This window comes from Sminthopsis crassicaudata, chromosome 1 (assembly GCF_048593235.1).
Source record: "Sminthopsis crassicaudata isolate SCR6 chromosome 1, ASM4859323v1, whole genome shotgun sequence".
Classification (NCBI taxonomy): Eukaryota; Metazoa; Chordata; class Mammalia; order Dasyuromorphia; family Dasyuridae; genus Sminthopsis; species Sminthopsis crassicaudata.
In genome coordinates this window covers 260,562,951-260,577,976 of record NC_133617.1, presented here as the reverse complement: position 1 = coordinate 260,577,976, position 15,026 = coordinate 260,562,951, and the positions used below count along the sequence as shown (strand labels likewise).

The 15,026-nt window shown below is 33.2% G+C and overlaps 1 protein-coding gene across 3 annotated transcripts in view; it reads right to left on the bottom strand.

Moving 5' to 3' along the window:
• Positions 1-15,026, bottom strand: part of LOC141549101 (lipoxygenase homology domain-containing protein 1-like) — a 598,160-nt gene that overhangs the window by 184,483 nt on the left and 398,651 nt on the right. For all 3 annotated transcript variants that reach the window (XM_074278423.1, XM_074278432.1, XM_074278441.1), the window contains exons 30-31: positions 13,564-13,642; positions 5,486-5,541 (exon numbers count right to left, since the gene is read on the bottom strand). In XM_074278423.1, the coding sequence (XP_074134524.1) occupies positions 5,486-5,541; positions 13,564-13,642 (135 nt within the window). The remainder of the gene's footprint in view (positions 1-5,485; positions 5,542-13,563; positions 13,643-15,026) is intronic.

The window sequence follows — 15,026 nt, the reverse complement described above, 5'->3', positions numbered from 1 at the left end:
CACTCTTTAACAATGCCCTATCATTGCCTATACAATATACTTGTGTTTATTATGAGATTATCCTAGCAAAGATCCCTACCACTTTAGGCACATTTCTTAGACAGAATTTCCCTAACTCTTAGTTTCACAACTATAATGTGGGAATAAGACAGCCCCACATCTGGTCTCATGTAAATATTTTGTTAATGAGGATGAAATAACTCATGTTAAAGCCCTTTAAAAAAATCAGTAAACAAGCAATCCATTAATCACCTACATATAATAGTGAGTAGTAAAACTGCAAAGTGGTGTTTTTTATTCAACATTCATAAAATCTCTATCATTCATTCAGGCCTGCCTAACTCTTCATTTATGTTATTGTAAGAGTCTCCTAATTGTTCTCTCTGATTCTGAACATAAAAGAGTATGACCTCTCTAATATATCCTTCACACTGTTGCTAAATTAATATTTCTAAGATGCATATGGGACCATGTCACTTCTTCACTCAAAAGATCTTAATTGTGTTTCCTCTAGACTAAAACTTTAGAGTCCTCTTTTGGCTTTAAATGTTTGGCATTTAGAGTTCCCTAGAATCTGGCTCTCACCCATCTCTCCAGGCATATTTCCTATTATTTCCCTTAATAAACTATGTTTTCCAGCCAAACTGGATTACTAGCTGATGCCCAAACATGACTTGTCATCTGTCATCTCTGTTGCTTTGCAAAGGCTGTCATATGTGCCTAGAATACATTCCCTTTTCACCCCTGCTTCTTAGCTTCCAATGCCTCAAGTCAAGTTCCAAGCTCCAGCTATAAGATGTGTTTCCTGAATACCCTAATTATTAGTACTCTCTTCACTTTCTTTGCATTCTTCTTTCTTTCTTTCTTTCCCTTTTTTCTTTTTTTCTTCCTATTCTTCTTCCTTCCTTCCTTTTTTTTTTCTTTTCTTTTCTCTTCTTTTCTTTTCTGACAGGCCCTTGATTTTATCAAAATAGGTTGCTTCCAGTAAGCAACCTGATGCAGTTGGTACATATCCTCCAAAATAGTTTTGCTTGATATGTTGAGAGACTAAACAAATTTCCTAAGGTCAGTATGTATCAGAGGTGGGTGGAACCTTGAGTCCATGTTTTCCATTTCCAAAATCAACTTTTTTATCCAATTCACCATGGTGAGTCTTGAGTGGCTTCATATTTATATTTACAAGGCCATGTACATGCTGTATCCCCCCAGAAGAAAACATTTAATTCCTGGAGGGAAGGCATTGTTTCATCTTGTTTTTGTATTCCCAGTACCTGAAACATGGTATTAGTGTTGAATTTTAATATAGCCTTTGTTAAATAGAATATAAATCAATACCTAATATATTCTGAAGTCTTACATTGAGTACTCTTGGAAAAGAAATATCAATATGTGTGTATATATGTATATGCATATGTATATGCATATATATATATGGTTATATATACATACTGAAAAATAATTATACACGGTTACCATATAAAACATATAGATAAACACACACACACACACACACACACACACACACATATATATATATTTGTGCCAAGTTTTCATTTAATTGAAATAAAATATTTTATTTTTAACATTTTTGTTCTCGTTGCTATCATTTCATATAATAAGAGCATCATTCTTAGTCTTCTCAAATTTTGTCTAAGTCAATTGAGAGGCGGGGAAGATGGCCTGTATTCAGATCACTGTAGTAAATTTTCAGCTTAGGCAAGTAGGTGGTACAAACACTTAGCAGCTGTGTAACACCCTGATCAAGCCATTTAACTTCTACCTACCTCAATTTCTTCATTTGGAAAATGGGAATATTAATAAGCACCTACCTTCCCGGATTGTTGAGAAAATGGCTTAATATGTGTAAAGTGCTTTGAAAACCTTAAAGCACTATGTAAATGCTATGTATTGATGCTATCAACACACCAGTATCATGGTTGACTAATTTAAGTAAATAAGGTAAGTGCATTGTGAATTCTATTCTACCCCCTATTTCATATATAAAAGATAAAAACAAAATGATGATTTTAATTTTTTCTTAATTTTATTTTTTTTTTTTAGTTTTTGCTGAGGCAATTGGGGTTAAGTGATTTGCCCAGGATCACAAACTAGGAAGTGTTAAGTGTCTTAGACCAGATTTAAACTCAGGTTCACCTGACTTGAAGGCTGGTGCTCTATCCACTGTGCCACCTAGCTGCCCCAAAGTGATGATTTTTTAAGAAATGGATGCCACACTGAAAAATTTTTAAAGTCCTTAATGGTGATTTTATTGTCATGGTTTTATCACCTTACCAAAATTTCTGAAGAATTATATCCTATCAGTTTTTTCAATATCAATTTTTTTGAATCCAGTTTATACTCTGCAAATAGGGAAAAAAGAAACAAACAAAAAACATGACATTTTCCTTCTTTCCTGCTTTCCACTTTGAAAATCCTTATGTTCTATGTGCACTAGTTTCTCCAATTTTTTTCCTTTCCCTTTCACTGATGAGCAGATTTGTCCTTTCTCTGTTCATAATTGAGATTTTACCTCTAGAAGTGAAATATCCAGTTTTTCCAGACTGAATTAATTTTCTTAGGGGCAGGATGACCAAAGAAACATAGACTTAGATGACATTTTCTGATTATCCGGGATTTAATGACTTCTACAATCTGGCTCCAACTAATTTTTACATCTTTATTTCCTATTATTCCCTTTAAAAATACTCTATGATCTATGAAAGAGTGTTCCAAATCACTACTGATCAGAGAAATGCAAATTAAGACAACTCTGAGATACCACTACACACCTGTCAGATTGGCTAAGATGACAGGAACAAATAATGATGAATGTTGGAGGGGATGTGGGAAAACTGGGACACTAATACATTGTTGGTGGAATTGTGAAAGAATCCAACCATTCTGGAGAGCAATCTGGAATTATGCCCCAAAAGTTATCAAACTTTGCATACACTTTGATCCAGCAGTGCTACTACTGGGCTTATATCCCAAGGAAATACTAAAGAAGGGAAAGGGGCCTGTGTGTGCCAAAATGTTTGTGGCAGCTCTTTTTTTGTAGCTAGAAACTGGAAGATGAATGGATGTCCATCAATTGGAGAATGTTGGGTAAATTATGGTATATGAAGGTTATGGAATACTATTGCTCTGTAAGAAATGACCAGCAGGATGACTACAGAGAGGCTTGGAGAGATTTACATCAACTGATGCTGAGTGAAATGAATGGAACCAGAAGATCGCTGTACACTTCAATGCTGTATGAAGATGTATTCTGATGGAAGTGGATATCTTCAACATAAAGAAGATCAACTCACTTCCAGTTGATCAATGATGGACAGAAATAACTACACTCAGAGAAGGAACACTGGGAAGTGAATGTAAATTGTTAGCACTACTGTCTATCTACCCAGGTTACTTACACCTTCGGAATCTAATACTTAATGTGCAACAAGAAAATGGTATTTACACACATATATTGTCTCTAGGTTATATTGTAACACATGTAAAATGTATGGGATTGCCTGTCATCTAGGGGAGGGAGTAGAGGGAGGAAAGGGATAATTTGGAAAAATGAATATAAGTGATAATGTTATAAAAAAATTACTCATGCATATATACTGTCAAAAAAATAAATAAAATTTTAAAAAATACTCTATGATCCAACAAGATTGGTCTTTCATCTAGTCATTCCTGAGCTTATCCAATCTTCTAGTTATAGTAATTTCTCCCTGGGATATATTTCTTCCTTACTTCTGCCTCTTGATATTTCAAAATATTTTTTTCCAAAAACTTATCTTAGTTACCATCTCCTTTATGAAAATATCCCAGCTGAAAAATGATTTCAAATTTTCCCAGAGTGCTTTTACTGGATCTTTCCTTTGTACTTCTCTACAACCCCTAACATGATGCCTTTTGCAAATAAAGTGAGTGACATTTTACCCTTATTTTGTGCGAGTTGTTTCAGCCAACAGAATGTAAACTTCTTGGGAGCAAGGATTCTTTTTTCCTATTTTCTTTGCATTCCTAATGCTTACCATAGTTCCTGGGACATTGTGGATGCTTGATAAATATTTGTTCAATAACTGATTGATTGACTGAGGTACAGGGATCAGTATAAATAAAGATATTGAGGCAGGAAAAATCAAGGTATGTTCCAGAGGTGGGAAATGGTTGTAGGAAAAGACAATAAACCAACTTGCCTGGAAGGTAGCAGTTAGTATAGTGTAAAAGATAGGTAAGGGATAAAGCTAAGACCAAATTGTAGAGGGTCTTCAATGCCAAGCAAAGAAGTTCAAAACATGTGGCAATGTAAAACAGAAAGATTGTGTACCATTAATATGAAAAACAGGACAGTAATGTCAAAGGAAGTGACTGAAACTGCAAAATTGGAGAGGAGTGGGTCTATTAATATCCATGATTATTGGCTACAGTTCTTCACAGTGGTCCATGAATTATTAGCAAAGCACCTTTACCAATTTCTTATCTGATACAGTTTTGATCCCATCTATTTTTAACAGTAGGTATCACATATTTATTGACAAAAATAATAAGACTTCAAAAATATAGGCTAATCTTATAATATTATATGTATTATATAAGGCTTTCACAGTTTATATCAATAAAAAATCTAGAAACAATTATATAATAATATATTGGCAGAGATAGGAAAAATGTGCTCAAGCATCCTAGGAATAAAAAGAACAACTCATTATTTATCTAGCAATTATTAAACAAACCACCTGGAAATGCTGTATTGATTACATAAAAGTTATGCCACCTTTATTTAATTGTTACAATTATACTATTTTAAGTCAAAGCAAAGCTTTTGACTTTTTTCTGAATTCAAGGATTAGTTATATGCTGGAAAAATAGAAATTGCATGCAAACCAAATAAGAATACTTGAGGATTAATATCTACTATGCAAGACTCTGAGATGCATATTTGAATAGAGATAATATTGTAACAAACGTTAGAAAAGAACTTCATCAATTTTTAATCTTTGACAATTGCCTGAAGGCACTAAGGAATAACTTTCTTAAGTGATTTGAATAAGACATTTAATGTATATCAGAGGCAAGACTCAAATCCAAATCTTCTTGACTTTTAGGCTCTCCCTCTAACCACTAGGCAGTCTAACACTTTAGACTTCTAGCTAGTGAAGGTTATGTATATTGACCAGGAAATTCCTATTCAAGTTATTTATTTAAGCCACATATATTGAAAAAAATGCTTCTTATAAATTAGTAGATGAATTTGTGGTCAGATGAATTAATGCTACAGCCTTTACCACAACTGAAAGTCTTGAAGGAAATTAATTTATTAAGAACAAACTGATCCTAGTCCAAGATCTTTTCCTGAATATCAGATAGGGTCAAATACAACATTGTCACAAGGTTGATAGCCTTTGAAAAATAAGATTGTAACTGTAGAATCAATCAACCTTTTAATTAAGTTATTCATCAATTAACTTCTATTCACTCTACTTACTTTTTGAAAGCAGCTCTCTCTCAGTCTTCCCATCATCTTGGTACTCATCCAGCCACCTGTGTGGACAATAGCAAACTAATTAATGGGATAAAGTAATTGATATGAAATGCATTTCTAAGAAAGGAAAATGAAATAAGCAAAAATGTGTTAAGCTCTATTGCAGATAATTTTTTTTCAAAAATAAGAACTCCTAAGAATTAAAGCCATGTCAAATTATTCTTAAGAATTCAGTCTTCTGGGGAGGAGTCTTGGAAGATGGTGGTGTAAGTTGATGAATGTCAAGCTCTCCAGATTTCCCCCACAAATAGAATGAATTTGCAACTCAGGTGGAACATAGATTGATAAAATATCAAGATGACTTGGGGCAGAACAGGAGTCCTCCTGATGCAATGGGAGAGAAGAAAGCATTAGAGGAGAGGATTAACCCATATGAAGTGCAAACACCTCCAGGCTTTCTCCACAGAAATTGCCAAGTAGGAAGCCTTGGGGATAGCTGGGTGTAGATGGAGTCATAATAGGAACCACAGAAACTTTCACCTCCTCTGGACTGTTTGTGGAAAGGGGCCTGAGTTTGGGACAACTGAGGGAACCTCAGTTGATTGGGAATACCAGGCCCAGCTGTGCTGTAGGGACATGGCCCTGCCACCAGAAGTACCTGTAAATACAAAAGAAGTGGGGCAGGGATGCTGCTGAAGACAAGCACTTGGTGGAGGGGAAATCTCATGGTTTGGGGTTCCTGATTAGAGGGGAGAGTTGAATCCTTCCAACCCAGATATTGAAGGTACTTTCACTAATACACTTATTTTTAAAAAATTGAATTGGCAAAGAAGAAAGAATCCCATCATAGAAACTACTATGGGAACAGGGAAGGAGTGGAGGTGGTTCATCTTCAGAGAAGGACACTGAAAAAAAAAACCTTCTACCCCCCAAAAATGACTCCCTATCCAAAGAGAATTTATAGAACTCAAAAATTATTTAAAGATAAAATGAGATACATTGAGGAAAAAATGAAAACCATCCAAGAAAAACAAGAAGATTATGAAAAAAAGTTGAACAGCTAGAAAAGGAGATACAAAGTCTCAAAGATGAAAATAAATCTTTGAAAATTAGAACTGGATAAAGGGAAGTTAGTGAAGCTATGAGAGACCAAGAAATAACAAAACAGATTATAAAAATGAAAAAAAAATAGAACAGAATGTGAAATAAAAGAAAAAACGACAGATCTGGAAAGCATATCAAGAAGAAAATAATATAAGATTAAATTGGACTGCCTGCAAGTTGTGACCAATATATATATATATATATATATATATATATATATATATATATATATATATATATATATATATATATATATATATATATATATATATATATATATATATATATCTTCACCTAATAATGCAAGAAATAATCCATGAAAATTGCTTGGAATGATAGAACATGAGGGGAAAGAAGAAATAGGAAAAAATCCACCAATCACTACCTCTACAAGATTCCTTGTGGAAATCACATAGGAATATCATTGCCAGATTTTGAAAACCCCCAGATTAAAAAGAACATTTTGCAAGAAACAAGAAAAAAAGCAATTCGAATAACCTGAAGCTACAATTAGAATTGTACAGGACTTATCAGTGGCCACAATAAAAGACCATAGGTCCTGGAATCATATCTACTGACAATCAAAAAAATTAGACCTGTAGCCAAAAATATCACATCCAGCAAAATTATATATACTATTGAACAAGAAAAAATGGACATTCAACAAACTTGCAGATTATTTGGGACTTTCTGTCAACCAAACCCAAACTTAATAGAAAATTTAACAAATGAGAGCCAATATCAAAGATCAGTTTCAAAGAATTCAATATGGACAAATTTTTTTAACATAGGAAATGAACACCATATGTTTAAGATTGATATCAACAATAGGGCAGATCAAAAGAAAGACTGGGGCAAAGTTAAGGTAAAAATAGTAATCACGTTATACCAGTGAGGTGCAGAGAAAGAACAGATACAGAGGCATTAGAAAGGAGAGGAGGGCTCATAGTTCTGAAAGTCTACTCGCAACAGGAATGGGTTAAATAGACAACACTGCATATAAGTCATAAAGGGTATAGCACTTTCCAAAATCTATAAAGAAAGAAGGAGGAGGGATGGGCAAATGGGGTAGCAAAGGGGAAAGGAAGAAGACAATAGGAGGGATCCCTGGTAGGGGGAGTATAAGGAATAGCAAGGCAAATTAGGAGCAGAATTAGAGCAAAGACTCAGGGATAAGAAAGATATGTGTGGGTATGTGTATGTGTATATCTACATATGTATACATAAATATATCTTTTCTTAAGAGATCATGTTCAAGCCAATTAACCTCTGAGTTTCTTTTATTACCTATAAAACAAAAACAATAGTATTTGCACTATCTACTTCATAGAGTTGTGAGTAAAGTGCTTTGCAAACTATAAAGTGCTGCAGTTTTACAGTATAAGCTTGGTGCCTCACTATGGGATAGAAATGAGCCTATGTTTTTAAAGAATTTTTAAGTCCCCATCAGGCTCAACCAAATGATGCAGTTTTGATTACAGCTTGGATGATAAATTACATCTGCTGTCTGATGACCAGCTTAGCTAAATACAAAGGGGCCATTAAGTGACTTTTTAATATTTTTTTTTTGCTATGAAGAGCCATTATCATACTAAAATTAGAAAATCAGGCATGCAAACCACTAGTGTATTGGCAGATTCTTATAATAAAAATGTTGATTCAATTTTGAATTTTTTCAAGGTCTTCAGAAACTCCATGTATTTTAAGTGAGAGAAAACTTCAAAAACTACAGAAACTATTAAATGGAGCAAATGTTAAAAATCACTTTCCTTTATAAAAGAGAAGAAAAACTTATTTTTCTACTTAACAAAGTGTAGTTGTTAAGTCAGTTCTTTGGAGAATCCATTTATTTAAATATTTTGTTCTTAGATTTTATAAAATCAAATGATATTGATTAAAATAATTTTCTTATTTTTCTAAGTAACCAATACATATCAAATCAATTAAATCTTCCATTCATTCACTCAACGATTTTTATTTTTTCAATCATTTACTATGTTTCAGGCACATTTGGCTCTGGGAATATTTATATACAAATTAAATAGTTCCCATCTTCAGGGAGTTTACATTCTGTTGGTAGGAAGTAACATGTACATTAGCATAAATTTTATAAAAAGCAGCTATATGGCATAGTAGATTGAGTGCTGGGGCTGAAGTCAGAAAGACTCATCTTTTTTTTTTTTCTTTTTTAAATGTGATGAAATTTATTTGAATTTATTTATTTAATGGAATAGAATATTATTATGTTTTAAAACAAAGTGAAAGAGATGATTTTACAGAATCCTGGGTATCTGGAATTGTTGCAGAATGAAGAGAGCAAACCAGGAGAAAAATATATACGATGATGATACTTTAAAGGAAAAATCAACTTTTAATGTTTAAGAAGTATAATTGAAGCAATCAACAATCATGTCTCCAGAGGACCTATGATGAAGCATGTTACCCATTTCCAGAAAGAGATGGATACAAGGTACAGAATGATATATACATTTTTCAACATGGCTGCTCTGGGTATGTTTTGTTTGTGTTTATTGTTGTAAGGTAGAGACTCATTTTCTTAGTTCAAATCTGTGTTCAGACACTTACTAGCTGTGTAACCCTGGGCCATTCATTCAACCCTGTTTGCCTCAATTCCCTCATCTGTAAAATAAGCTGGAGAAGGAAATGACAAACCACACAAGGATCTTTGCCAAGAAAACCTCAAAGGGGATTACAAAATGTGAGACATAACTGAAATGACCTATGGATAGAACGTTTATAGAAAAAGCTTAAATAGCAAACTATAAAGCACCTTTCCCTGATGAATGTTATTTTCCCAAGTTTGTCACTGGGTCATTGCTATCTAAGTATCTCTTTTAAAATTGCCAGCAGGATTTGACTTACTATAATTTGGTAATAAAGGCATATAAATATTATTTGATACCTTTTGGTAATTAAAAAATAATTTATTAGAAAATTTATTAAATATTAGAAATTTAATTAAAATATCTTTTGTACTTCTCCCATTATTTTATCAATAGTATTTTATATGCTTTTAAAACAAATGTGCTAAGACAAAACAAAATACCAAATTAGATTGCTTAATTTAGACTGCACCAATTCTGGGTTTAGATGAGTACTAATAGCTATAAAAGAACATTTTAAAATATCAGTCAATACATAATCTGATGCAAAGTGAAGTGAGCAGAACCAGTAGAACATTGTAAACAGCAACAGCAATATTGCATAATGTGGAACACTAAATGACTATTGTAAGCAATACAATGATCTATGGTAGGATTTTTGTTGAAAAATGCTATCCTCTTCTAAACAAAGAACTGATGGAGTCTGAATACAGATCAAAGCATACTTTTCAAACTTTATTTTTCTTGGGTTTGATGGTATTTTCTTTCACAACATGACTAATATGGAAATATGTTTTACATAGCTGCATATGTATAATATATCAAATTGATTGCCTTTTTAAGAAAAAATAGTGGAGGGAGGGAGAGAGACGCCTGGAACTCAAAAATTTTAAAAATAAATGTTAAACATTGGTTTTACGTCTAATTGGAAACAGATTTTTTAAAACTAAAAAATCCTAATTACTTTGATATTTCTGAATATCTCTGTTGGTGATACAAAATTTACTTGCTTATCAACAAGTATTTCACACACACACACATATACACACACACAATTTCCAATTACATGTTAAAACATTTTTAAATTTTTTTTAAGTTTTGAATTTCAAATTCTATTCTTCTCTCCATCCCCTTCCCATCCTTGAGATGGTAAGTAGTCAGATATGGATTACGCATAAGCAATTATGTAAAACATTTCCATATTAGTCATTTGCTATAAGAAGAAAAGAAAAAGAATGAAAATAAATGAAAAATTGTTTCAAACAGTAGCAGTTCTTTTTCAAACTGCAGATGTTCATCATTAATATTTTGGGATTGTCTTAGATCATTGTATTGCTAAGTATAGCTAAGTCACAGTCCTTTATCAAACAATATTGCTGCTACTGTAGATAAGGGTCTTCTAGTTCTGTTCATTATGCATCAGTTCATGTAATTTTTTCCAGGTTACCCTGATATCATCCTGCATGTTATTTCTTATAACACAATAATATTCCATTACAATCTTATACCACAACTTGTTTAGCTATTCCCCAATTGATGAGCATCCCTTCAATTTCTAATTTTTAGCCACCCCCAAAAGAGATGCTATACATATTTTTGCCAAATAGGTCCTTTTCCTTTTTTTCCTTTTTAAAAAAATGTCTCTATAACATAGACCTAGCAGTAATATTGCTGGATAAAAAAGTAGGCATGAGTATTTCTTAAATGACACAACATATAAGATTGAATTCCAAATTCAACTGGGGAATTAAGTTGGAAACTAATGTAGTCCACATAGAAGCTCAAGAAAATGCAGACAATGAAAGTATACATAAATAAAGGAATTGCAAAGGTAATTTAGGATTGCAGAATTTAGAATCTCTACTTAATTTAGTTCTTTATTTAAAAACTAGAGGAACAAATTCTGAGCCCCAGAAATTTAATAGCTTTTCCAAAGTTGTATAAGGAGTAAGTTAGCAAAGCCAGGATTAAAACTCAAGTTTTCTGACTCCAAATTCAATGTTCTTTCGACTACACTATCATGGTATCAATGAAAAAAAACTGAATTTTTTCCTAAACTAAAAAAATTAAAATTTAATTTAATTTAATTTAATTTTAATTAAATTAAAGAAATTTTTTAAAAATTAAAATTTCCTGGACACTAATACATTGCTGGTGGAGTTGTGAAAGAATCCAGCCATTCTGGAGAGCAATTTGGAACTATGCCCAAAAAGTTATCAAACTGTGCATACCCTTTGACCCAGCAGTGCTACTACTGGGCTTATATCCCAAAGAAATACTAAAGAGCGGAAAGGGACCTATATGTGCCAAAATGTTTGTGGCAGCTCTTTTTGTTGTAGCTAGAAACTGGAAGATGAATGGATGTCCATCAGTTGGAGAATGGTTGGGTAAATTGTGGTATATGAAGGTTATGGAATATTATTGTTCTGTAAGAAATGACCAGCAGGAGGAATACAGAGAGGCCTGGAGAGACTTACATCAACTGATGCTGAGTGAAATGAGCAGAACCAGAAGATCACTGTACACTTCAACAACAATACTGTATGAGGATATATTCTGATGGTAGTGGAAATCTTCAACATAAAGAAGAGCCAACTCACTTCCAGTTGATCAATGATGGACAGAGGTAGCTACACCCAGAGAAGAAACACTGGGAAGTGAATGTAAATTGTTAGCACCAATATCTATCTGCCCAGGTTACATGTACCTTCGGAATCTAATGTTTATTGTGCAACAAGAAAATGGTATTTACACACATGTATTGTATCTAGGTTATATTGTAACGCATGTAAAATGTATGGGATTGCCTGTCATCGGGGGGAGGGAGTAGAGGGAAGGGGGGGATAATTTGGAAAAATGAATACAAGGGATAATATTATAAAAATATATATAATAAAAAATTTAAAAAAAAATTAAAATTTCCTAAAATTAAAGAAAAACTTATACTTTTCTAAGATATTTAGTGACCAGATTTTCACACAGTCCAGGTGGAAAGAGGGAGATAACAAAAGAGAAAGAAAGACAGACAAAGAGAGGGAGAGAGAGAGAAGTAGAAGAAGGGAAAAAGAAAGGATGAAAGGAAGGGAAAAAGGAAAAGAGAAAAGGAAAAGGGCAAGGGGAGAGGGGGAGAGAGAGTAACAGGGATTAGATGATGAGAGTGACTGGTAGGTAGATGGAAAGATAAATAGGATGGGTATGATTATCTTCTGAGTAACATGAGTTACAGTGGTTAACTGATTGATTCAAATCCTGAATGACAAAACAGCAAATAGACTCCTGCTTTCCTAACTTCAAATAGATTATTCTTACCTTCACAATCCTTTGCCTCTAAAGAGATAAGTTTGATAATGTGTTATTCAGTGGAGAACTCTTCATTAGAAAAGTTTCCTGGAGGAGCTAGACTTAAAACTATTATTTTAAGGAAAAGAGAGCTGCGTTCTTGCTGATGGGGAGTATAAAGCTTTCTCATACACTTGGGATAAAGAAACAGAAAAAAGGCTGTGTTCAAAGAACATGTAGTAAGGGGAGTAATCATGAAAAGGAACAAGCATTTATTAAGTGTCTACTATATGTCAGGAACTGTGTTAAGTACTTTATAAATATTATCTCATTTGATCTTCACACCAAGCCTGTGAAGTAGGTGCTATTATTATCTTTATTTTGCAGTTAGAGAAATGAAGTAGACATAGGTTAAGTAATACAACTAACAAGTGTCAGAGTCTGGATTTGAAGTCCAGTCTTCCTGACTCTTGGTTCAGGCAGGTATCCATTGTGTTGTCTGGAAGGTCAATTAAAGCTAGACAGGAATTTTAGGAACAGCTTCTATAGAATCTTGTTTATCTGCAAGATCTTTTATGGGAAGAGTCAGTGAGGCATTAGCAGTGGGAGGCAACATGATTTAGTGACCTGAACATCTTCCCTTTCATTCAGGAGACCTCAGTTTGATCCTAGACTTGCCTTCCACTGCTGTTTGGCTTGGGGCAAGATATATAAACTCTCCCAGTTTTGGTTTCCTTATCTAGAAAATAAGAATGATACTTGGATCACATAACATTCAGCACAGTTTGGAATAGAAAGAACAGCAAGAGAGATTAAAGTAATTCATATAAACTAATAAAGGCCTAGAAAACAGATTTGGAAGACTAGAAAGAAGAGAAGAGAAAAAGAAGATTCAAGAGACTCAAGAGTTATGATGAATGAAATATCCAGATTTAATAAATAACAACATGTAGAAAGACAAATATGTAGAAAAATTATCATGGAATCTAAGCTCAAAGACAACATTTGGGATAATGGCAATGCCCAGTAATAATGAAAATTTGTGTAATTTTTTTTAATCAATGAATTACATACCTGTCACATGGAAAAAGAACTTCTTGATCCTCTTCTTCTTTAAATTTAATAATAATCTTCTCAAGAAACCATCCATTCCCTGGGTTAAATAGACAAAGGAAAAAATAACTATACTTTTGAAGTCTGACAAGAAGTATACCAGTTCAACTGCCTTTTTAAAAGCTGCATTGTCTATTATAAAATTCCCATTATAAAATCAATTTGTTAATTGATGAAATACACTAAAATGTTTAATAGAATAGGTAATATATACATTTCAAATAATAGCAACAGAGAATGATATCTCCAATTACTGTTCATGAAAAAGCACTCAGCATCCAGAGAATCATAAAGTTTAAAGCCATATGTAAACTTAAGAGACCGCATGATATAATATTTAGAGAGCTTCCTATAAGACTACAAGACCCAGATTCAAGCATGGTCTTTGATACATTCTGGTTTTATGATTCTGCTCTTAAATGAGAAGGTAACAATTTATATTAGTAGAGGAAGTTCATCAAGGAGCTTTTTACATCAGTGGTATCAAACTCAAATTAGAAAGGGAGGTCACTAAATTATTTATAAGGATCCCTTTGGGCAACATATTGTATTAGAAAGCCACATGTTAACATTGTTAATTTTCAATGTAATTCAATAAATATTTGTTAAATGACTAGTAGGTGCCAGGTACTGTGCTAAACACACTATATATACAAAGAAGAAAAAACAGTCCCTACCCCCAAAAAAAGAAAATCTTAGAAATTACTTGTGTAATATCTTAAGGTGTTCAGAAGGCTTTCCTCCCTATAACCCTGCAAGGTAAATAGTGCAAGTATCACTCTCATTTTATAGATGAAGGACCTGGGGCCCTGGAATGTGAGGTGATTTGTCCATCATCTGACCTGCATGTTAGGCATCTGAGCAAAATCTGAACCCAGGTCTCCACACTTTAAGTCCCACATTCTATCTACCACTGCACTCTTCCATTTGTCACAAAATTTAGAACTGACCAATCTTACTGTTTTATTGATGAAAAAATTGAGCCTGAAAGAAGTGATTTGCCTAAGGTCATATAAGCAGAATATAGCAGAGTTGGGATTTAAATCCAGATCTTTTGATCTTAATGTCAGTGCTTTTCCTATTACATTTCATTTTATTTAAGGAAAGGCCTATACTTCTCAATAATACTGTCAGAATTTTGAACTAGATTTTCTCTGTCCCCCAGTTCCTCCATAAAAATTGTATTAACTTTTCTTGAACATCAAGGGTGCAAAGAAGTACTCTTTTGTGCACAAAAATAATAATTGAGACTGAATACAGGCTAAAAAATTTTTTCTGAAGAAATTCATGTTCTGCAAATTTATTTCACTTCTCAAATGGAACTTCTTTCAAATGAAATTATTGCTGGGAGTCATATTTTCAATTTGAAATGACCTGAAGATAAAATAGAGGCACAGCCTTTCTATAATGAATTTGCATGGGAA